The sequence below is a fragment of the Cajanus cajan genome, chromosome 9 (assembly GCF_000230855.2).
Source record: "Cajanus cajan strain Asha chromosome 9, NIPB_CcT2T_4, whole genome shotgun sequence".
NCBI classification, from domain to species: Eukaryota; Viridiplantae; Streptophyta; class Magnoliopsida; order Fabales; family Fabaceae; genus Cajanus; species Cajanus cajan.
This window is the reverse complement of record NC_138525.1, coordinates 50,306,957-50,331,268: the sequence shown is the minus strand read 5'-3', so window position 1 is coordinate 50,331,268 and position 24,312 is coordinate 50,306,957. Positions and strand designations below refer to the sequence as shown.

The 24,312-nt window shown below is 36.1% G+C and overlaps 1 protein-coding gene and 1 non-coding gene across 2 annotated transcripts; one reads left to right on the top strand and one right to left on the bottom strand.

Annotated features, from left to right (window-relative positions):
- The first annotated feature begins 622 nt into the window (after window positions 1-622).
- Window positions 623-729, top strand: LOC145952234 (small nucleolar RNA R71). The gene has a single exon (XR_014429913.1). It is a non-coding gene; the product is annotated as a small nucleolar RNA R71 (small nucleolar RNA).
- Window positions 730-18,428: 17,699 nt separating this feature from the next.
- On the bottom strand, window positions 18,429-23,130 carry LOC109815749 (growth-regulating factor 1). Its single transcript, XM_020380547.3, has 4 exons — window positions 22,443-23,130; window positions 21,583-21,801; window positions 20,292-20,586; window positions 18,429-19,580 (listed from the first exon to the last, which is right to left on the bottom strand). Exons 1-4 carry the CDS (start codon window positions 22,837-22,839, stop codon window positions 18,743-18,745), a joined length of 1,749 nt encoding a protein of 582 aa, XP_020236136.2. The 5' UTR covers window positions 22,840-23,130; the 3' UTR covers window positions 18,429-18,742.
- Window positions 23,131-24,312: the final 1,182 nt, after the last annotated feature.

Below are 24,312 nucleotides of genomic sequence, written 5' to 3'. Positions count from 1 at the left end.
GTTTTCTAATCTTGAAACACTTTGTTGAATTGAGGGTGTCTGTACTGGATTTCCTTCCCCATTAATGAAGTGATTGGACGGACGGAAATTAGGTTGCTGATTGCTAGTTCCTTGAACTGGGTTATTCTTCCAAGAAAAGTTGGGATGATTCTTCCAACCAGGGTTGTATGTGTTGGAATATGGATTACTCTTCTCTCTTCGAGGAGTGTCATAGAAATTATGAGAAGCTGCCACTTGTTCAGTAGTATCTTCTTTTTCTCCAGTAAAAATTGAGGTACAATCTACTGCAGTGTGCCCTTGTTCCCTACAAAGGTCACATACTTGATTTGTAGCCACTGAATTAACCTTAGCTTTTTCCATCTTGTCTAATCTTTGATTAAGAGTATCAAATTTTGCTAAGAGTAACTCAATATTGTTCACTTCATATCGCCCCGGAGTTCCTTTCCTTGTTGTGACTTCTCTTTCACTGTATTGGCTGTGATTTGAGGCTACATTTTCCAAAATAATCATGCAGTCATTAATAGGTTTCCCCATGAAAGATCCTCCAGCTGCTGAGTCTAATATCATGGTGCTTTGTTGGTCCAATCCTTCAAAGAAAAATTGGATGGTAAGCCAACGGTTGAAGCCATGTTGTGGGCATGCTTGAAGATATCCTTTGAACCGCTCCCATGCTTCATAAATAGTTTCTCCAGTGCCTTGTTGGAAATTAGTGATTTTCTTCCTCAATTCTTTAGTTTTAGAAGGAGGAAAGAATTTCTCTAGAAAAGCTCTTTCACATAATTCCCAAGTTGCTATCTTTTCTCTAGGCACTGTTCTTAGCCACACCTTTGCCTTATCTCTCAAGGTGAGTGAGAATAAGCGGAGTCGCATTCCATCAGAAACTTCATCATCAAATTGCTGGGTCTCACAGATTTCCAAGAACCCCTCTAAGTGGTCATTAGGATCTTCTGATGGTAGTCCTCCAAAGGTGTTCTGTTTGAGCATATTCACCAGAGAAGCTGGTACAGTAGCTCCAGTTCGCATCTCCCCTCCAGGTATCCCACGAGCTACGGGTGCAGAGTAATCCCGAAGCGGTAAATTATCTCGTTGTGCAGCCATGTCAAATTCTCTAGAAAGGTTTCTTTTCCTTCTCAGGAGAGTTCTTTCAATCTCAGGATCAAGTGGTGTTGGTTTCCCAAGACGTAGAGATCTCTTTTGCATTAATCCTAAGGCACTGCAAAAAAAAAAAAAAAGTGACCCGTGAAATCTGAATTGGAGAAGTAAACACTAAAAAAAAAAAAAAAAATTATTTATTAATTTAATTTTTTTTTTTAAATTCGAATTAAAATAATTGTAATTTAAATCAAGAGACGTAGTCCCCGGCAACGGCGCCAAAAACTTGTTGTGTGGAAAACCGCAAGTGTACGGTTGTCGTCAAGTAATAAATATCGAATCACAGGGACTACGTGTTTGACCTAGAATTACTAGTATTTTAATTTGAATTTTAAAACAGATAGAATGTTTGTTTTGAGATGATAAGATCAGATTCGCTGGTAAAAGAGATAGTAATGCAATTAATGAATAAGATAAAACTTTAAGATAAGATAAGGAGATTTCCTGGAATCTAGGGTTCGCACAAAGAGTTCCAACAATATTGAATTATTATTTTCATTAATTAATTCTATTCCATCTTGAAGGTAGTCTTAACCTAATTTAATCCTTGCACCTTCTCAGGCTACGAGGACGTGTTCAATTAAAATTAATCCCTACTCTCGTGGTAATTACGTTCAATTAAACCCATTAAGATCTTTGTTAATCTATTACTCCTCGAAAGCTTAAATCAACTCTCGTGATTTAACACTCAAGTCTGTTCCTTTAGGTTCCGATAATTAGGTTCTCCTCTCAGTTCATCCCTAATTATCTATGATTATGAAAATTAAGATTAATTGTTTATCATAATTATAATCAAGTTCTCCTCTCAGTTCATCCTTAATTAATGTTATTATGAAAACAATAATGTTAAAGTTCATATATAAAATATAAAAGAACAAATCAAGAATTGGAATAAAATTAAGAAACTGAATAATGCATTAATAAAGAGGTTCTCAGAGGCTAAGCCCTGATCCCAGAAAAAGGGAAACTACTCACAGGAGTTCATAGTAGTTCTCCAAGAAAAGAAGAATAAAAGAAAAGCAAACCTTCGAGTCGATGGCACAGGCGCCCAACCTTCTCTCAGTGTCAAAAACTAAAAAACTGTCTCCGAAAACAAAAGTCCCCGTTCTAGGCTAACCTCATCTAATTTATAACCTAAAAGGGTAAAAAGGTAAAACTACCAAGATAAAAAATTACAAAGATAAAATAAAAATAAAACATAAAACTTAAAAAGCTGGGACGCGAAGTGAATCACGACCGTGACTGAGAATCACGACCGTGATCTTCTCTGGAGCACATCTATGAAGGGTCAGTGGCGTTCACGGGTGTGATTGGGAGTCACGGCCGTGATTTTCTCTGGTGAATCACGGGCGTGATTTAGAATCACGGCCGTGATTTTCCCTGTAGCTCAGCATTTCCTCTTTAATTCTTAAATCTTGATCCTGCTCAGAGAAAACACAACACATACCAAGAAAAGCATAAAATAGGAAAATGATATAAAAATTTATTAAAAACATGAAAGATATGCATGATTATGCTATGAATTCTTGTGAATTAAAGTGCTAAAATACGAGTAAAATACACAACATCAAGAACAAAAAAAATGTCACAAGTTTAATTTTTAACACTATTTATATATTTTTAATTTATTTATATTGTATTAATATATATATATATATATATATATATTAAATTTTACAATAATTACATATTATTTGATAATAAATTTTTAATATGTATAGATTTTTGTGAAAGTTCATATATTTAAAAAATATACAGAGTAAAATAAACTATCCGATAACATTAAATGACATACTAATTAATTATAATATATAGTCAAATTATTAAAGATAAAACTTAATATATAAATTATTAGATATACACACTGTGAGGACCTTATTTTTCTTTTATTTTCCCATTTTCACCCTTACATTTTTCTTCTCTCTCAGCCTCACTCACCCTTCCCCGCACAACTCATTTTCTCTCCAAAATACTCATTTCTCCTTTTCTCTCTTTTGCTGGTGACGATTCTTGGCAACTGAAGGTGCTTAGGGGGTGTGAACTGATTTCCTCCAGCTGATTTCTTCTCCGTCCACTTCCAAGCTTCTCTTCTCCTTCATTCTTTTCCACCCGAAGCTCGGAATCTTAGGCCGAGGTAAGGGAAGCTAGTAATTTTGCTTCTTTTTCGCTGTTTTTGACTGTGGACGAGTTCTATAAATTCATTAGATGCTTGTTGGTGTCTGATTCATGGCTGGATTTGAAAGAAAGCTTGTCTTCTTTGGGGGTTTCGGGGTTGTTGAGAAATTTTGGGGAAAATCCTTGAATTGTTGTTGCATGTTGAAAAAGGTGGTATTTTTGGACTCTTGGATGAAATTGTAGTGATTCGAACCGATTGCATGTGAAGTTTCTGGTTGTTTTGCAGATTGTTTGAAGAGTTTTTCGAAAATGGTTGGCCGCTACTGAGCTTCGCGTTGAGCGCGGTTCTTCGCGCCTCGGCGCGTGGCCACCAGGAGACCCCATTTGGCCAAGCTCGCTGAGCGCAATGATGAGTGCGCTGAGCGCGCTTGAGAATGTGGGTCTCTGGCTGGCCCGCGCTTGGCGTGACTTGGACCGCGTTGGGCGCGATACCAGTTGTGGCAGGTTTTGGTTCTTCTTTTGGGCGCTGAGCGCGCCCCTTGTCGCGCTGGGCGTGAGACTCCTCAGGAGTCTCTGCCTTGTGGGCGCTGAGCGCAAATTTAAATTTCGCTGGGCGCGAGACCAAGGGAGGTCTCTGCCTTCCCTGCGCTGGGCACGGGTTTTGGTGTGTCGGGCGCATGAGACTCCTTGAGTCTCTGCCGGCCAGCGCTGGGCGCAAAGAATATTGCGCTAAGCGCGAGATAGTTTTGGGTTCTCTGGTTGAGTCCCGCTGGGCGCGGGCATACATGCGCTGGGCGCGCTGGCCCCCTGGTGCTCTCTGGTTGCGCAGCGCTGGGCGCAGCCACGTGTGCGCCGGGCGCGGAGAAGGGATGTTCGTGTATGAAATTTTGTGCTGAGTTGAATTGAAATAGAAGGTTATGAAATGATGTATAGCAGATAAAGTTATTTTTGATATTAAATTGTATCTGATGAATGTGTTGAGAAGTGAGGTTATGTTGTGGCTGATTTGTTGAACTGTGAGTTGATATGTTGAGATGTATAAGTTATGTTGTGCTGGAATATTGATGTGAGTTGTTGTAGGCCGCAAGGCTGAGTTGTTGTAGGCCGCAAGGCTGAGTTGTGGTAGGCCGTAAGGCTGAGTTGTTGTAGGAGATCTCCGAGTTGATATGTGTGACGACGCATTGTATGCTCATTGATAATCATGTTGAAAAACCGATGGGACGTATGTTGATGAAGTGTTGATAGTTGTAGTTGTTTATATTACTTAAATCTTTCTATATGCTGTTTCTTTTTATGCTAGCTTACCTTTTTGTTGTTTCCATGTGGTTGGACTGCAATGATCATACTATGTATGGGAGCAGAGCAGGGATAGGTGGTGGATAGTGGTGAGTCTGCAGCTGGTAGGCGGAGCTGACTCCTATGGATGTTTTGTTTTGTTTTGTTACGGCTACTTGATATAGTGGTTTTTGGATGTATTTTGTACTCTACACTCTAACTCTAGTCGAATGTAGGACATTGTATATACTTATATTCTAGACACTATATTTATATACTCGTTCTATCCTGTCTCGAGTTTTCGGTGTATTGTGATGGTGAGTGTGGTGACCTGCCGGGTCGTTACACTTTAGTGGTATCAGAGCAGGTCGAGTCTAGTGGACACTCTTTGGGGGTGGTTCCTTTAGGCTTTTGTTGTGTTAACTCTATGATGTGTTGCCTTGTTGTGTTGCTTGCTGTGCTAATTGATGTGATGAATTACTGTGTTGATAGTTGTTGTTTGGGTGATTGGTAGTGTACTAAAGATACTGTTATTTTGTAGACGATGACTAGAACCAACGAACAGATAGCCCGTGCCATAGAGATGATGGCTATGGCTATGCAACAGCAGAATGCATATTTTGCTAGGATGGAAGCTGAGAGAGCTGCAGCTGGTGCAGCAAGGCCCACGAGGTCACAGGAGAGCCGGGACCTAGCTGAGTTCCGGAAGTGTCATCCCCCGCAATTTACGGGTGAAGCGGATCCAGAGGTAGCAGATCGCTGGATACGTGAGTTAGAGAAGATCTTTAATGTTCTGGGGTGTTCTCCAGAAAAGAGGTTGGCATATGCTGTGTATATGATGGTAGGAGAGGCCGAACATTGGTGGAGAAACACTTACCAGATGCTTACTGCTCGGGGAGTTACAGTTGATTGGGAGTGTTTCAGAACCGTATTCATGGAGAAATACTATCCGGAGAGCGTGAGGCACGCCAAGGAGGCCGAGTTTTTGCGATTGATTCAGGGTGGGTTGACTGTATCAGAGTATGCATTGAAGTTCGAGCACTTGGCTCGTTTCTATTCACAGGCTATTTCTGAAGCCTGGAAGTGCAGAAAATTGCGAAGGGGCTGAAATATGAGTTGAAGAAGGTGGTGGTGCCTATGGCCATCACCGAGTTTCCCGCCTTAGTGGAGAAGGCGAAGATTGTAGAGAGGTTGGAAGGGAGTAGCCGGGTGATCAGAGCTGCTGATGGACCATCTGGGTCCAAGAGAGGAAATGGAAGTCAGGGGAAGCCGTATGATAGGCCCCAACCACAACAAAGGGGTCCTGTTATTAGGCAACCTACTGAGACTACTAGAGGGGGAGGACAGGGTGGAGGTGCTGCCCTTAGGTGTTACAGATGTGGTGGATCCCATTTGATCAGGGATTGTCCACACACTGAGAGCAGGTGTTTTAGATGTCAACAGATGGGACATGTGTCTTTCAACTGTCCCACCAGGGGTAGACTGGAGAGGAGTACTCAGAGGAGCGATGCGCAGAGAGCCGATACTTAGAGGAGTGGCGTTCAGAGGAATGTGACTCAGAGGGGTGACCGACCCACTACAGCTGGTAGGGTGTTCGCTTTGACTGGTGCTGAGGCTTCGACTTCTTCTAACCTAGTGAAGGGGAAGGGCAAGGCTGCTGGTAAGGATGTGATGCTTTTGTTTGATTCTGGGGCTTCCCATTCTTTTATTTCCTATTCTTGTGTTGCTATGTTGGGAGTGCCTGTGTCTGATTTGGGATTGAGACTGCTAGTGTCGACGCCCGCTTCTGCTTCAATCGTCACTTCTGAGCTGTGTGCTGGCTGCCCCATTGTTGTGAATGGGAAGAAGTACAAGGTAAACTTAATTTGTTTGCCTTTGGTTGATATTGACATAATCTTGGGGATGGATTGGTTATCTGCCAATCGTATTCTCATAGATTGTGCCAATAGACGGTTGATCTTTCCGCAGGAGGGAGATGAGTTATTGATTTCAGCTGGTCAAGCTGAATCATGGTTGAGGGATGGAGCAGAAGGTTGCCTTCTGTTTGCTATGATGAGTGAGGAGACTGAGAGAATCATTTCTGAGATAGATGTGGTGAGAGACTTTGCTGAGGTATTCCCTGATGAGGTGCCTGGGTTACCTCCTGTTAGGGAGATAGAGTTTGGCATTGATCTGGTTCCAGGTGCGGGGCCAGTGTCGGTGGCTCCCTACAGGATGGCTCCTGCCGAGCTGAGTGAGTTGAAGGGTCAGTTGGAGGACTTATTGGAGAAGCAGTTGGTGCGGCCGAGCGTTTCACCGTGGGGTGCTCCTGTGTTGTTGGTGAAGAAGAAAGATGGGGGCAGTCGTCTTTGTGTGGATTACCGGCAGTTGAATAAGTTGACCATCAAGAACAAATATCCTCTTCCCCGGATAGATGACTTGATGGATCAGCTAAGAGGAGCATCGATGTTTTCTAAGATCGATTTGAGGTCGGGGTATCACCAGATTAGGGTGAAGGAGGGTGACATACCAAAGACTGCTTTCAAGACTAGGTATGGTCACTATGAGTACGTCGTAATCCCGTTTGGTGTGACCAACGCCCCTGCAGTGTTCATGGATTACATGAACAGGATCTTCCGGCCGTTTTTGGATAAATTCGTGGTGGTGTTCATTGATGATATTTTGGTTTATTCAAGAACCCGGGAAGAGCATGGAAAGCATTTGAAGATAGTGCTAGAGATTTTGAAGGCGAAGCAGCTATATGCTAAGCTTTCTAAATGTGAGTTCTGGTTGGATGAAGTGAAGTTCTTGGGCCACGTGATTTCAGCTGAGGGGATTACTGTTGATCCGGCTAAGGTGGAGTCGGTGTTGCAGTGGGAGCGTCCGAGGACTGTCACTGATATTCGGAGCTTTGTGGGGTTGGCGGGCTACTATCGTCGGTTCATTGAAGGATTCTCTAAAATAGTAACGCCTCTGACCCAGTTGACGAGGAAGGAACAGCCGTTTATTTGGACAGATGCCTGTGAGCGGAGCTTTGAGGAGTTGAAGAGGAGGTTGACTACTTCCCCTGTGTTGGTGTTGCCGGATTCTGGTGAGCCCTTTGATGTGTATTGTGATGCTTCTCACCAGGGTCTTGGGTGTGTACTGATGCAACATGGGAAAGTGGTGGCCTATGCTTCAAGGCAACTGAAGAACCATGAGAGGAATTACCCCACTCATGACTTGGAGTTGGCAGCTGTTGTTTTTGCCTTGAAGATATGGCGACATTATTTGTATGGAGCCCGGTTCAGCGTCTTTAGTGATCATAAGAGTCTGAAGTATCTGTTTGATCAGAAGGAGCTGAACATGAGGCAGAGACGATGGATGGAGTTCCTGAAGGACTATGACTTCCAGTTGATGTATCATCCTGGTAAGGCCAATGTTGTGGCGGACGCGTTGAGTAGGAAATCCATCCACATGTCGAGCATAATGGTGAGGGAGATGGATCTAATTGAGAAATTCTGAGATTTGAACCTCGGTGTGGAGTTAGCTCCGGATCACATTAGTTGTGGGATAGTCACCATAACTAGTGAGTTCCTGAGGCAGGTTGGACTTAAGCAGTTGCAAGATGCCGAGTTGGTGAAGCTTCTTGGGTTGTTGGGTACCGAGAAGGCTGTTGGCTTCGAACTAGGAGGAGATGGAATCTTGAGGTTCAAGGGCAGAGTCTGCCTACCTCAGGATGCTGAGTTGAAGAAAGCTGTGTTGGAGGAAGGCCACAAGAGTAGACTTAGCATACATCCGGGTATGACTAAGATGTACCAGGACCTCAGGAAGACTTTCTGGTGGCCTGGCATGAAGAGGGAAATAGTTGAGTATGTGGCGGCCTGTCTGACTTGTCAAAAAGCAAAGGTGGAGCATCAGAAGCCGAGTGGGTTGATGCAGCAGGTGGAGATTCCGGAGTGGAAGTGGGATAGCATTACTATGGATTTCATTGTCGGGTTACCTAGGTCAGCGAGGAATAGTGATGCTATCTGGGTGATTGTAGACCGGTTGACCAAGTGCGCTCACTTTTTGCCTGTCAACATCAAGTGGTCATTGGAGAAGCTGACGCAGTTGTATGTGAGGGAAATAGTACGGTTGCACGGGGTGCCTTTCAGTATTATTTCAGACAGAGATCCGAGGTTCACTTCAAGGTTTTGGCAGAGTCTCCACCAGGCCTTAGGCACGAAGTTGAAGTTGAGCTCTGCTTATCATCCACAAACGGATGGTCAGTCAGAAAGGACAATTCAGTCCTTGGAGGATCTACTTAGGGCGTGTGTGTTGGACCACTTGGGTAGCTGGGAGGAGGTCCTACCATTGGTTGAGTTCACTTACAACAACAGCTTTCACGCAAGCATTGGGATGACACCTTTTGAAGCATTGTATGGCAGGAGATGTAGGACTCCTTTGTGCTGGTACCAGGATGGTGAATCAGTGGTGGTAGGCCCGGAGCTAATCCTACAGACCACTGAGAGGGTAAAGATAATTCAGGAAAGGATGAAGACTGCTTAGAGTAGACAGAAGTCGTATGCTGACAAGAGGAGGAAGCCTTTGGAGTTCGCCGAAGGGGAGCATGTGTTTCTGAAAGTGACTCCGACCTCTGGTGTGGGAAGAGCACTGAGGGCAAGGAAGTTGACACCAAGGTTTGTGGGTCCCTATCAGATCATACAACATGTAGGTCCAGTCGCGTATCGGTTGACCTTGCCACCGTCTCTTTCAAACCTACACGATGTATTTCATGTATCTCAGTTGAGGAAGTATATTCATAACTCGAGTCATGTGGTGGAGCTAGACGATGTGCAAGTAAAGGAGAACTTGACGTTTGAGAAGTTGCCGGTAGCGATGATTGATCATAAGTTGAAAGAGTTAAGGGGCAAGTCCATTGCTCTGGTGAAGGTGTTATGGGATGCAGCTACTGGTGAGGCTACTTGGGAGGTGGAGCAGCAGTGCAGGGAGAGATATCCGTTTCTATTCCCAAGTAAGCCTGTTTTCGGGGACGAAAACTTTTGTTGTTGGGGAGGTTGTGAGGACCTTATTTTTCTTTCATTTTCCCATTTTCACCCTTACATTTTTCTTCTCTCTCAGCCTCACTCACCCTTCCCCGCACAACTCATTTTCTCTCCAAAATACTCATTTCTCCTTTTCTCTCTTTTGCTGGTGACGATTCTTGGCAGCTGAAGGTGCTTAGGGGGTGTGAACTGATTTCCTCCAGCTGATTTCTTCTCCGTCCACTTCCAAGCTTCTCTTCTCCTTCATTCTTTTCCACCCGAAGCTCGGAATCATAGGCCGAGGTAAGGGAAGCTAGTAATTTTGCTTCTTTTTCGTTGTTTTTGACTGTGGACGGGTTCTATAAATTCATTAGATGCTTGTTGGTGTTTGATTCATGGCTGGATTTGAAAGAAAGCTTGTCTTCTTTGGGGGTTTCGGGGTTGTTGAGAAATTTTGGGGAAAATCCTTGAATTGTTGTTGCATGTTGAAAAAGGTGGTATTTTTGGACTCTTGGATGAAATTGTAGTGATTCGAACCGATTGCATGTGAAGTTTCTGGTTGTTTTGCAGATTGTTTGAAGAGTTTTTCGAAAATGGTTGGCCGCTGCTGAGCTTCGCGCTGAGCGCGGTTCTTCGCGCCTGGGCGCGTGGCCACCAAGAGACCCCATTTGGCCAAGCTCGCTGAGCGCAATGATGAGTGCGTTGAGCGCGCTTGAGAATGTGGGTCTCTGGCTGGCCCGCGCTTGGCGTGACTTGGACTGCGTTGGGCGCAATACCAGTTGTGGCAGGTTTTGGTTCTTCTTTTGGGCGCTGAGCGCGCCCCTTGTCGCGCTGGGCGTGAGACTCCTCAGGAGTCTCTGCCTTGTGGGCGCTGAATGCAAATTTAAATTTTGCTGGGCGCGAGACCAAGGGAGGTCTCTGCCTTCCCCGCGCTGGGCACGAGTTTTGGTGCGCCGGGCGCATGAGACTCCTTGAGTCTCTGCCCGGCCAGCGCTGGGCGCAAAGAATATTGCGCTAAGCGCGAGATAGTTTTGGGTTCTCTGGGTGAGTCCCACTGGGCGCGAGCATACATGCGCTGGGCGCGCTGGCCCCCTGGTGCTCTCTGGTTGCGTTGCGCTGGGCGCAGCCACGTGTGCGCCGGGCGCGGAGAAGGGATGTTCGTGTATGAAATTTTGTGCTGAGTTGAATTGAAATAGAAGGTTATGAAATGATGTATAGCAGATAAAGTTATTTTTGATATTAAATTGTATCTGATGAATGTGTTGAGAAGTGAGGTTATGTTGTGGCTGATTTGTTGAACTGTGAGTTGATATGTTGAGATGTATAAGTTATGTTGTGCTGGAATATTGATGTGAGTTGTTGTAGGCCGCAAGGCTGAGTTGTTGTAGGCCGCAAGGCTGAGTTGTTGTAGGCCGCAAGGCTGAGTTGTTGTAGGCCGCAAGGCTGAGTTGTTGTAGGCCGCAAGGCTGAGTTGTGGTAGGCCGTAAGGCTGAGTTGTTGTAGGAGATCTCCGAGTTGATATGCGTGACGACGCATTGTATGCTCATTGATAATCATGTTGAAAAACCGATGGGACGTATGTTGATGAAGTGTTGATAGTTGTAGTTGTTTATATTACTTAAATCTTTCTATATGCTGTTTCTTTTTATGCTAGCTTACCCTTTTGTTGTTTCCATGTGGTTGGACTGCAATGATCATACTATGTTATGGGAGCAGAGCAGGGATAGGTGGTGGATAGTGGTGAGTCTGCAGCTGGTAGGCGGAGCTGACTCCTATGGATGTTTTGTTTTGTTTTGTTACGGCTACTTGATATAGTGGTTTTTGGATGTATTTTGTACTCTACACTCTAACTCTAGTCGGATGTAGGACATTGTATATACTTATATTCTAGACACTATATTTATATACTCGTTCTATCCTGTCTCGAGTTTCCGGTGTATTGTGATGGTGAGTGTGGTGACCTGCCGGGTCGTTACACACACTCATACGGATATATATTTATCAATTTATTTCTATATATAGTCAAATTATTTACAGTATATATTTATCAATTTATTAATATTTATTTAAAATTTTATATTTTATAGTATGTTTAACGACAACTCCCTTTAAAGTTTTGTTGTTCCATTCACTTGTTTAATAATGTAAATTATCAAAAACTTAGTTTTCTAAAATATTTTCACATTAATTTAGTCCCTTTAAAGTATGTTATACCTATTTTTAGTGTCTGGCAAAGAATGGGTAATTTGACAACATTTTCAAATGAGATAGTAAATTAAAAATAAAATAAATAAATAAAAAAGAAGTGACGAGGATATATGTATTTATTCTTATTTTTTGATCTAAAACTTATATGGGTATAAAAAAGACCATTGGATATTGAGTTTCTGAAAAGAACAAAAAAATAGGAAGGCGAGGTCCTATGTTGAAGCCCAAATCCGCAACGATGGCCCATAAATAAACACATTTTGTTGTTACGGGAACCGATACTCTCATTCTAATTTTTTTTTTTACAAATTCAACCCAATGCTATTGTTTTTTATTTTGTGGGAACATTGGTCTCCGTTATTATTTGGGTTTTGAGCCCAAGAACACAACCATGTTGAATAAAATCATGAACAATATCTTTTCTATAACTGGACTAATAATCATTCAATAAAAGATAAATTGATTTGTCAACGTTATTTTAAAAATGTTGTAGGTTTGGGTTTTGATTATTGTAAAATAATTAGTATTTTCGTCTTTGTAATATACAGGTTTAATGTTTATTATATATGATTAAAGTTTGTAGTAAATTATATAAATAAATATTATGTTTGAATTTATAAATTATATTTAAAATTTGTATAAACAGATATTTTTAAAATATATATTATATTTTAGATTTATGGTAAATTATTTATATTATAGTTCAACATTATTTTTATTTGTTGATAATTTATTTTAAAGATATTAAAATTTTATTTATAAATAATTATGATAAATAAGAATTGAATTATACAAGAAGTTATAAAATCACTAAAAATTCTCTCATCCAATAAAAGTTCCTAAAAACACTTTCTTATAAGATAGAAATTCTTGTTTAATATATAGAAATTGATTTTGATTATTTTCTTAAAAAACTAAATACAATTTTTTATTAGTTAAACTAGATACTTACTAAAACTTGGTGTAAGTGTTTGATTTGACAAAATAAAAATATGAAATCATTGTAAATTTGTATTAATATGATTATAAATTTATATTTTTATATAATATTTTTATAATTTCTTAATTTCAAAGACTAATATATAACATCTTTTAAATTCAAAGCCAATTTAGACGTTTACTTGTTTATAAATAGTCAACTTAATCAAGCATTTTTTCTCATTAAATAATTGAATTAATGACCTGATATTTAAATACATTTTTACACCCATGTACAATTAAATTATTAAAAGCAAAAACTAATGCGTAACTGTTTTTAAAACACAATCCAAACCATTAACAAAAATTAATATTTTCCTCTTCATAGAACAATAAACCAATAATTGATTTCTTTTTCAGAGATACTCAATCAATCACATGGCCATCCTCTTCCTATGTTCATGGTGGTCGTTTTGTGTACAAAAAGCCAAATCATTCACAGTGCACTAAAAATGGAAAATCAAGTACCATTCCTTTTTAGGCATTTTTGAAACAATGGTCTATTGATTATTTTTGAAAAATGATTGTTGCATAGAAAAATGACAAACAGATAACTTTTAGTACACAAATATTCCGACATTTTTATAGTTGTTTCCCTCTTATAGAACATGATTTCAACTTTCAACTCATCAAACAATGCATGAACAATCTCAATTAGGTTGGAAGATGATGGCAAATCTTTGTTGTTGTTATATTTAGGAAGTATACTTTTTTTTTTCACCGAAAGATTTAAATATGATTTTAGTTTCTCAAATTTAAGATAAATTTATTTTTGGTCTCTCAAATTTAAAACTGTTATTTTTAGTTTATGTAATTTTTAAAAATATTATTTTAGTCTCTCAGATTACAAATAACATATATGAAAGTGACTAATTAAGACGGTTATACAATACCAACAAGATTTAATATGAGTTTTTCACTAACAAAGACACTAATAGATAAATATTATGTAATAATGTTTGATAAATTTCTTAATAAAATTTGAATATAAGGACTAAAATATGATTTTTTTTGAAATTACAGAAATTAAAAACAACAATTTTAAATTTGAAGGATCTAAAACAAATTTACCCTAAATTTAAAAAATTAAAAACATATTTAAGCCTTTACCGAAATTATAAAAGTAAAATGATATATTGAGTTGTGATTTTATATTTAAGTTAATAATCAAATATTAGTTTTTAATTAAAGAACACAGATATTAAATTAATTGTGACAATAACTTTTAGTGAAATGATTAACTTTAATTTAAGGGTAAAGATAAATATTGGTGAATAGTTTTTTTTTACACCAATATTTATGAATAGTTAAGGACTAAGATCTATTACATTTCTAAAAATTACATGCGAGGCACATATTTTTTGAAGTATATATATTTGTAGTGACTATTAGACCTACTCTTTCATTAAGGCTATATGTACTTCATGAAAAATTTTAAAAATATACATATATTAATTGATGAAAACTTAAAATAATAAAGATTCTGCATAATTGATTAAAATTACAATTTAAGTTTTAAATAAGATAAATTAGAAATGACATGCCTTTCTTAATTTATGATTTGTCTAGAGGGTGTAAGAGCAAAATTGAATGTAAAAATTAAAAATATGAAAGGAATTCATCAATTTCATCAAAGAATATATGCAGATATTTGATGGAAAATAATTTTAATGTAAAAAATAAAATACTCTAGTGAAAGTATTTTTAAGAGTTAGATACAGTATTAAACCAAGTATTTTAGTTTTTTAATCCAACGAAATTATAATGACTAAAATTTTATTTTATATGATTAAAATTATAAATAAGAAATATTTTTAAATATTCAAGTTGTATAATAATTAAAAATTTTAGTAAATAAATAATTTTATCATAGATTATATTTATTTTGTGATATATAACTTAAATTTTCATCCATGGTTATTTTTAACTATTCATATTTTTAAAATATTAATTTTTAATTTAATAATAAAACAAAATTAATATATTAATAAAAATCTCTAAAGACACTTGTAGCTAAAATTATATTTATTGAAGAATCGTTTCTAAAAACACTTTTATTTAAGAAAATTATTTTAATTTATATATAGAAAAAATAAATAGATGCCTGAGATTAAATGATTCTTTCGTTAAGCATGACTTTGTATTAAATTTAATATATCAAATGTTTAAAAATATCCACACATGGGTGAGATTCTTTTTTTCTTTCTCACCTTAAAATTCGTCATCTTGATAATGTAAATAATTGAGATTTTTTTTTTTAAAAAGTAAAGCTTTTAATGTAAAAAAAAAAAGTAATTAAATAGTTTTTAAAGCATTAAAAATGTTAAATAATAGTGAAAATTTTAATAAAAAAGAGAACATTGTAAAAAATTGTCCCAAAGGAAAAAAATGTGAAATAATATGATTCTATTAAATCCCTTTTACATATTATCAATGAAAAATTTCAATTCTAATTAAAAATCATATGAACAATACTTATGATACTATATTATTAAATATTTTTACGTATTAAAAATACTATAAACTTCAATTATGATCCAAGAATAATACTAACAAAACTTATAATATTATATCAAAGTTTTTCCTTGATTGAACAGTGAATTGGACCAACAAATGAATCATGACAAATCTCTTTATTTTTCTTACCCCTCATCCATTTAAGTTGTATAGCTTTTATTCCTTATATCCTTTTCAAAACTCTAGGAGATAATATAAAATTAAAGATGACCTAGAATAAGGACAGTGTCCTCCTTATCTTCATAGCAAATTCAGTCCAAATACAAAGCATGGTTTTAGTGACAGAAACAGAGGTATGGATAAAAGTTTTTATGGTCAAGTTGTGTTGTGTGCCCAAGTAGCACTTCTACCCCCCAAAAAGAAACCAAAATGGGTATGGACATACATTAAGTCACTCACATGCATGCTGTTTCTTTGAATTTTGGAGTGTCGTGTGGCTGCAATCTTCCAAAGTGACAATAACCAAATGCATCGAATTCTTCCCAACAACAATTTTTTTTTGTCTTTTTCAGACTTACATGCTCAAATTATGTTAGGTGAATTTGTGGAAGTTTCATGCCTCCCCATAACTTTCAAGAATATTGTTTTCACATTTTAATTTGTATGATTTTTTTTATCATATATATATATATATATAGAGAGAGAGAGAGAGAAGGGATCTGTTTACTTTAAGAGTAAGTCTATCTAGACTTACTCCGTTCAATAACTCATGTTCTATATTAAATTTGAACGATCCAACCATTGAATTTAAAGTTCTTAATGTATAGATTAAATCTGTAAATTTTTAAAAAATTTGAAAATCATTTGATACTCCATTTCATTGATTCAAATTGACGGATATTCATAAAATCATTTTATACGTTGATTTGACCTAATAAAATGAAGTATTAAATGATTTTCAATTTTTTTAAAAAATTTGCAGATTTGATCTATGCATTAAGAACTTTAAATTCAACTGTTGAATCGTTCAAATTTGATGTAGAACAAGAGTTATTGAACGGAGTAAATTTAGGTAAACTTACTCCTAAAATAAACTGATCCCTCCTCATATATATATTCTTAGAGAGTCAATCGCATGAGATTCAAATATTGATTCATTACATTGCAAAAATTTAACCATTTTTTTTTTGTTAAATTAATTTCCTTTTATTTTACAAAGAGTTTAACTTATATTCACTTACTTTTTTTTTACCCCAATTAACTAATTAGATAGCATAATAGGTATGATTTTTAAGAAATTTTTTGTAAAAGTCTATTTATAATTAAATAACTATAAAAAAATTTCATACTTTAATTTTATAAAAACTATTTACTCATATTGTTATATGAAAAGGGGAGAGAAAAAGAATAACAATTTTATCTTTATTCAGCTTTAACATAAAAATAAGTGCTAAAGAAAAGTATACACATAGAAATAGTGTTTCTATGAAAGATTTTGAAACAAAACTCACAAAAATGATAATATTATCATTCATATGTATTTAGTTAGTTTGTGTCTTTTTCAGAGTTACATGCTCAAAAGTTTGATTATTTATTTTTTAGTTTGTATAGTTATTTTTATAGAAAGCTATTCAATAAAAAAGAATTATACTTTTTTTTATTATTATTATAATAAAAATCCGATAAAAGTTTCTTTACTAACTAATTTTTATTTTTATCCCAATTAATTGGTTAAATAATCACACGCAAATATATCATTCTTTGTCAAGAGTTCATGTCAACTTCTTGCTAACGTATAGCTATTTTACAAAACCATAATTCAATTATTGACCTCCTTCAGCATATTGAATAAAAGTACATTTTTTTTAAATATGTTAAATTTCTTAGTCCATTGTCTCCTTTAAAATACAACACATTATTTAAAATTTTAAAAAAAATAATTATACAGATTTTTAACAAAGTTGGCTTCGAAAATGACAAGGGCAAAATCAGAGGAAGATTTATAAACAAAAAATTGACAACCTCTTCTCAGCAGAAGGTTGCTAGAAATCTTGTAGGCACAGCAAAAGAACAAATCTCTTCCCATGATGAAAAGATTATTGTTCTTCTCTTTGTCTATAAACAATTTAGGACAAAACTTTCCGGAAGATTAAATAGTCCACAGCTACAAAAAGATGAAAAAATAAATAAAAGTAAATTTTTTTTTATAAAAAAAGGATGTTACTAATGCATTCTTATTGTAATTTTTAACACACTTTATGATAAAAACTCTATACTTGTTTTTTTTATTATTTAATATCAATAATTAAATAAATATATTATATAAAACATTGAAATATAGTTGAAATGTCAAAAATATTAATAATTTTAATTTTTTGTATTAAAAATTTATTTATTTAATTATAGTTGATAAGGTAATATGTATATTTTTTTTATTATATTATATAAATAAATAAGTTTATTTAGAAACTTAACAAACTTTTTTTATAAGCTTAAACTTCATCTTTTTAAATAAATTAATGTTTTTAAAAAAACTTAAATCTATCATTTTTCATTAAAAAAATTCATGTTAAACTATATTTTATACAAGTCTAAGTTATAGACATCTACTTAAGATCTGCCTATATTCATTCTTATATAATATAGTCCTATCAATACTTGTTGATATTTATAATTTCTACTTAATGTATTCTACTAAATTTCACAGAAAATTATTTTTCATCCTTCACAATTAAATTTATGAAAAAATCTCATTTTAAAGGAACCTATTAAATGAACTTTCGATTAACTTTCACCTAAAATGTTTTGTTTACACCAATTGCAAGCTAAATGGACAAATTGTGTTTACAAATATGAAAAACTCGTGACTAAAGCAGCAGTGATGTTTCAAAACACCCGACAAATATAAAAAGTAACATAAAAAACAAAGTTGAGATAAAATTAGAAGTAAATTTGAAGTTAAACAATCACATTCAAAACCAGACTAGTACACCCCGTGAAACCAAAAGATTTAAAAGACGTTAAAGAGAAAGGGACAGTAGCTAAGCTCGTGGACCACATTACTCCGCAAACGCCAATTCATTCCCAAACAAATTTTTTCAGCAAGAGTCACTTCAAACTTCAAAACTAGGAATCAGAAATCTCCATTCCATTTAAGATGACAACACAATTTTTGTTCCTTGCATTAACTTTTCTTACGTGAGTCCCACCAATTAGACATAATATTTACTATGGTCATGCAAAATCAAAGCCTCCCACTTGGTTCCAAAACCTGTCCTCCTTAAAACAAAACCATGTCCACACACACTTCAACCAACATCATTCACTTACTGTTGAATACAAACTTTGCAAAAACATAAATGATAGGGGAAAAAAAAAACCACAACCAAACTAAAAGCCTAAGGTTATGAGGGCAAGGGAAATTAATTAACAAGAACACATCTTTCCAAATTCTAAGATTACCAAATATATATGTAATAAACTTCACTAGTAAAAAAACTCAAAAGAACTAGAGTCTTTTCTTTTCTTCTTGCATGCATCATGGCTTCAAAGTTGTTCTTCTTGTATGGACTTTACAAGGCATTGCCCAAGGTGGTGGCTCCTTCTTTGTTGTTCTCTGACCTTGGACTGCTCTCAGCACTGCTATTGGAAAGTGATCCAAATGCTGTTTTTTGCAGCACCCCAGTTGGGGATGACCCTAGTGGAGGACTATTGTCCCACCCATCTTTCATGAGGTTGAGGGCTGAAGTGATGTTATTGCCACCACATTGATCACTTGCATTGTTGTTATTGTTGCTACAATTACTAAGGTTCAAAACCTCTCCGAGAGGGCCTTCCATAGAACTCTCCCAAGTGATTGGAATCCAATTGGCTTGCCTAATGTTTGATTCATTGGGAGCACTTCCCACTCCCAACCCCATTTGGATGGGGTCCAAGTCTAACTCCCTTGAAAGCCTCAGTGGTGACAATGTGAGTTTCTCATTGGAGGGTGAGGAAGTGGTGAATGACATGAAGTCTGAGGAGGATATTGGTATGGAGATTGATAACTGAGTCTTGTCTGGCTGCATGTCAAGCTCAGGCCAAACGCCAGAGAGATGATGGTGATGGTGGTGGTGATGAGACTCTGGTTTGGGAGAGTCATCAATGAAGTGCCTTAGGGGATGTTGTTGTTGGGACTCATAATCCTTTCTTTTATGTGAAGGGTTAAGCAAGGAATCAGAAGTGACAAGGCCAAACTCATTGTTGCTCCTTGAGGATGATTCATCATATGAGGGGATTTGGTGTTTATAAATCATGAAAGGGTTGTTCTCCTTTGGTTTCAGCTCAAGAGTGGGAGGTAACATGGGAAGGGCAGGGCCATCCGGCATCCTCTCACTTGCATTGTTGTTCTCTTTGTTGCTCACAAACATCCTGCATGAAAAAAAAACAAAAAAAAAAACCTCATTCATAAAGAATCAAAACTCAAAAGCAATCTTTATATAAAGAACCATAATTTGAACTATCTTTTCTTTTACCCCTAACACAAATCTCAACCACTATTTAACATTGACCTGTCACTTTCTGCCCAAAAGGATGAAATACTAGATTCCTGGATTTTCTTCTATGCAAACTCCTAAAGTCCTAAACCAAGCAAAAAGATATGACATAAATCTGCATACACTACCTAAACCAACCACAACGAGGAAACCCCTACTTTAGTCCCCGAGTCCCGACTTTATAAAAACCACTTTACCCCTTCACTTTAGAAAACATTAATGTCCCAAGTTGGAAAACACAGAAAAGTACTTAAAATGAATGATAATCATCAAAACTACAAACAAATTTTCAATATTCCCATAGAACACCCACATGCATCATAAATGAATTTTACGCTATCATTCAATTGTACCATTATATACCCTAAATTTCTTAACTATTATAATAAATAATTTAGAAAACATACACATCACGATTTTTGATTAGTTGACAATCACATACTGGCATATATGATAAATTTATTGACTTTTATAATAAGTAACTTAAAAGTGGTATGTAGCATGATTTGATTGATTTCTGATTAGTTGACAAAATAGAATGCATGAAAGTTAAACTCTAGAAGGTGTTTGAGTTGTTGTGACTAACCTATTGATGGTGTTGGCAGAAGAGGAGTGTGCAAAGGTGGTGGTGTTGTTGCCGGGCACCACAATGGAGTTAGAGGAAGCATTAGGAGTAGTGGTGGTGTTGAGGGCATGGCCTGATTGGCCTTCCACAGGCTTTCTTGAACGATGGCGTCCTCTGTTCATGTGTCGCTCGCAATACTTCTGATCCACTACGGCATCTCTCGAGCACCGCCATTTCTTACCATCTGTTCTCCTACACCTCCCTGGCTCAGGATCTGTGTTGTTCGAGAATCCCAGATGGAAACCTCCCCATCCCACTATACAACAACATCATCAAAACATTCAAACCAACCCCATCTTTTCTTTGCATCAAGTACAAAACTTAAATTTAGTTGGTGTTGTTTGAAGTTTCACCGTGCTAATTTACTTGGAACCTGTCTGAATACAAGTTTAAAAGAGTTTTTGAAAGTTTCTCTACAAAAAAAATAAAGAATTTTTTCTAGTAGAGAAACTTTATAAACATTTCTAACTTGTATCCAAACATATTTATAATTATATTAAAGGGTAAGGTAACATAAACTCATTAGAGAACAAAACCAATATCTAAGTTACAAGAAATCATTGTATGATCAGAATGATTAAGTGTCCATGATCCTAATCAAGATATAGTTGAATTTTATTAACTTTTTCATGATTTAAAAAACTGGATTCCATTTGCATAGAGTTTGACTGTGACCATGAATATACGGTGGTTTCATATCATACAAAAATTCCTGGTAATAGTTGTATATAAGTTGTCTTTAAATTAATTGAAAAAAAAAAAACTTTTATTTTTTCAAGTGTTTTGGTCTTGTATAAGAATAAGAGTTTGAACTTGGTCAGCTATGCTTTCTTTTTCTTCAAAAAAGTTTAGTCCAAGAATTCCCTAGGATGGAAACAGGTCTCAAGGTCCAAGAATTCACAAATGCTTCCCTTTAATATTGTAAACTTTTAGTACAAAAACAGACTTAAATAACAGTACCAAAAACACTGGGATAAGTTTTTTGTGCTTCTTTTATTTTATCCCTCATCTTTATAACCATTAATACATTAAATCAAATTAGTCCTTCAAACTATACCAAAATAGTTTAAGGCTATGTGAACCCAAAATAGTACTGTTTTAAAATTTAAATTTGGAGATTAGTTTTAGCATGGTGTAACTATTGAAAGATCAAAGTTATTAAAAAAAAAAAACAAAGATATCTATGTACAGCACTAGCCACTAGTGACTACTACTACATGGCTATTTGATTCGTAAAAGAAGAGTTACATACATGTGTTAGGTCTGAGGAGCCCGGTTGAGAAGTTGCAGAAGGAAGCAGAATCAAGTGCTTTTCTGATTGGTATGAGAAGATGAGAGGGTACAGGCACGTTTGCTGTGATGTACTTGTAGATCAAAGCCTGGTGTTCAAGCTCCATCCACTGTGATGGAGTGAATAGCCCTATAGCACCAACTAATGCCCCATGCATGCTATTGCTTCCCGAATTGTAACCTACACACACATGCCCCACAACATAATAATAATAAGGTAAAAGAAAATGCCACACAACACAACTCCAAATTATTCACATTTCCAAAACATTAAAAATATTATACACAGCGAAAAGAGGGAAGTTCAATCAATGGCATGGTTGGTTTTCCCTCCTTTGGTTTCAAGAAACAACAGAAGTCAAGTCAACCTTTTCTTTCTTTCTTTCAAGACATGAAAAAAGTGAAACGGAGATTTTATTTTTAGATAAAAAGAGACCATATGAAACAACCAATCAAATTTTGGACCTTTATTTTATCCTTGTTCATTCATATATTTTTCTCCTTTGGTACCCTTTAATCCACAGTGCAAAGTTTTTACCAAAACCCCTCTTCCTAAAGCGGGAAGAGAAGGAGAATTTTTGTTTTACTTTCCCTTGACATGACTCACAAACAGAGACCACTCCATGAAAAGACCCTCCACCGGTACTGTAGAATGAGACAGTAACAACCCACATAACATATTTTGGCTCCCCACAACGGATACCATATTCCAAATCCAAATCAAAATCCAAAAACACCCCTTTTTATAAAAAAAAAAAAAAAAAATGCTTAATTGATAACCAATATCTACTATACTCCCCTCTAAGATATGCAAGTAAGTACCTGTACTCCTGTTGTAATTACTAGACAAAGAAAAAGGCAATGTGGCATTTGAGGAGGGCTTATTATCCAGCAACAAAGTTTCTGACTTTGGAGAGGAAAAGCTCAGCATTTGTGAGTGATGATGGTCAGAGAAGAGAGTGGCAGCATTAGATCTCAGCAAGGAGTTTCTGTGATGAAACAGCATTGCTTTGGATGATGCAGAAGACATGTCATGAGTTTTAGCCACTTTTGAAGCTCTCCACTCATCACCATCATCTTCACTTGTGACAGTCCTCTCTTGCTTGAGCACCCCAGATCCGTACCACTTGTGCTTTGCCTCAGGATCTGAAGCAAGAGATGAACAACCAAAGGAAGCAACACTGTCCAACCCCTCCAAACCCATCACCCCAAGATCCATCAAAGAGAGAAGAAAGCTAGACAACAACAATGTCAATGACACTACTAGGCATCAAGAAGTCATCATGGGGCATCTCTTCCTCAAGGAGAATGGTACACAAGTTGTTGTTACCTTTGGAAAAGTAAGGCACATCTCATGTGTGGAGAGAGAGAGAGAGAGCACAAGTGGAAGAAGAGAGCTGAAGTAGAAATAGAAGATATGCTTGACACCTTAAAGCTAAGCTGAATCTGGAAACCGGAATGGTTTTGTTTTTTTTTTTTTTTTTTTTTTTTGGGAGTTGATGTCTTGGCAAAGATAAAATAATTGGAGAGATAGATAGAGAGAAAACTTGTGGGGTGAGGTAGCAAGATACTCACTCCACATCGTTTATAAAATTATAAATATTTTTCATATTCTATATTCACAGATAATTTAATTTTTCAAGTGTTTATTGATCCTATAATTCAAACTCAAAATTACTTGTCAAACTTGTAACAATTATGAGTAAATATTTTCTGCAAGATTCATGTTTCATCAATAAGATTATTGTAATGACAAACATTTTTTTTATTATTAAAGAAACTCAATTTCAAGACTACTAATTAACTAATTTATTGATTTATTCACAAATTAGTGTAAAATAAATTATGATTTTTTTCTTGCTTGAATTAAGAATATTATGTAGCTGATAATTAGAAACTAACTTATTTAAATATTTAAAGATTATTAATATGCTGAGGGAGAAAATTGAATTTTTGTTAATATACACTAAAATCTTTACCGTTTGTATTAGACATTGTTGGTATAATAATATACAACAATGTATGTGTATTAGTATATTGTGATATTTATTATTATTATATGATTATATTTATTGTTATTATAGGATGGTATAGTGGTTTTGTTTTGAGTCACGGTCTACTCTACTCTAGTCTAGTCTGTCCTGGGAGAGGGCATTTATGGAAACCTACAAGAGGGAAGCATGGGATGTAGCTGGACTGAGAATGAGAAGGATGTGAATGTCTTTTCATGTAAGAGCAACTCATGAACAAGTTCGACAACCTTTGTTCTTTTTCAATTCACCATGCAAATCCCAAATTCTTCTTTCAAAAACTTTGTACTCTACAAAAATAACTTCAAAATTAATATATAGGACTATTATTAGATAAATGGATGATATATAGTCCGTGGTAGTTACTTTTTATTAGGTAGGAATGAATAGTAATGAAAGAAGAGAGAGATAGTAATCATAGTATGATAGTAGTAATAGTTATTAACATAATTAATTTCTATAATAACAATAGTTTTAGTTTGGCTTGCGAATTCCGCTAGCGGTTTCAAAGAGACTTGAAATGAAATCTCTAACTCTTCTTAAAGTTAAAAAGGGCAAAGCAATGCAATGGTGGGTTGCATGAACAAAGATGCAATGGCACGTGACACAGTCGTCACTTCAAAAACTCTACCTCATCTATGTCTTATTCTCATTTCAATGTT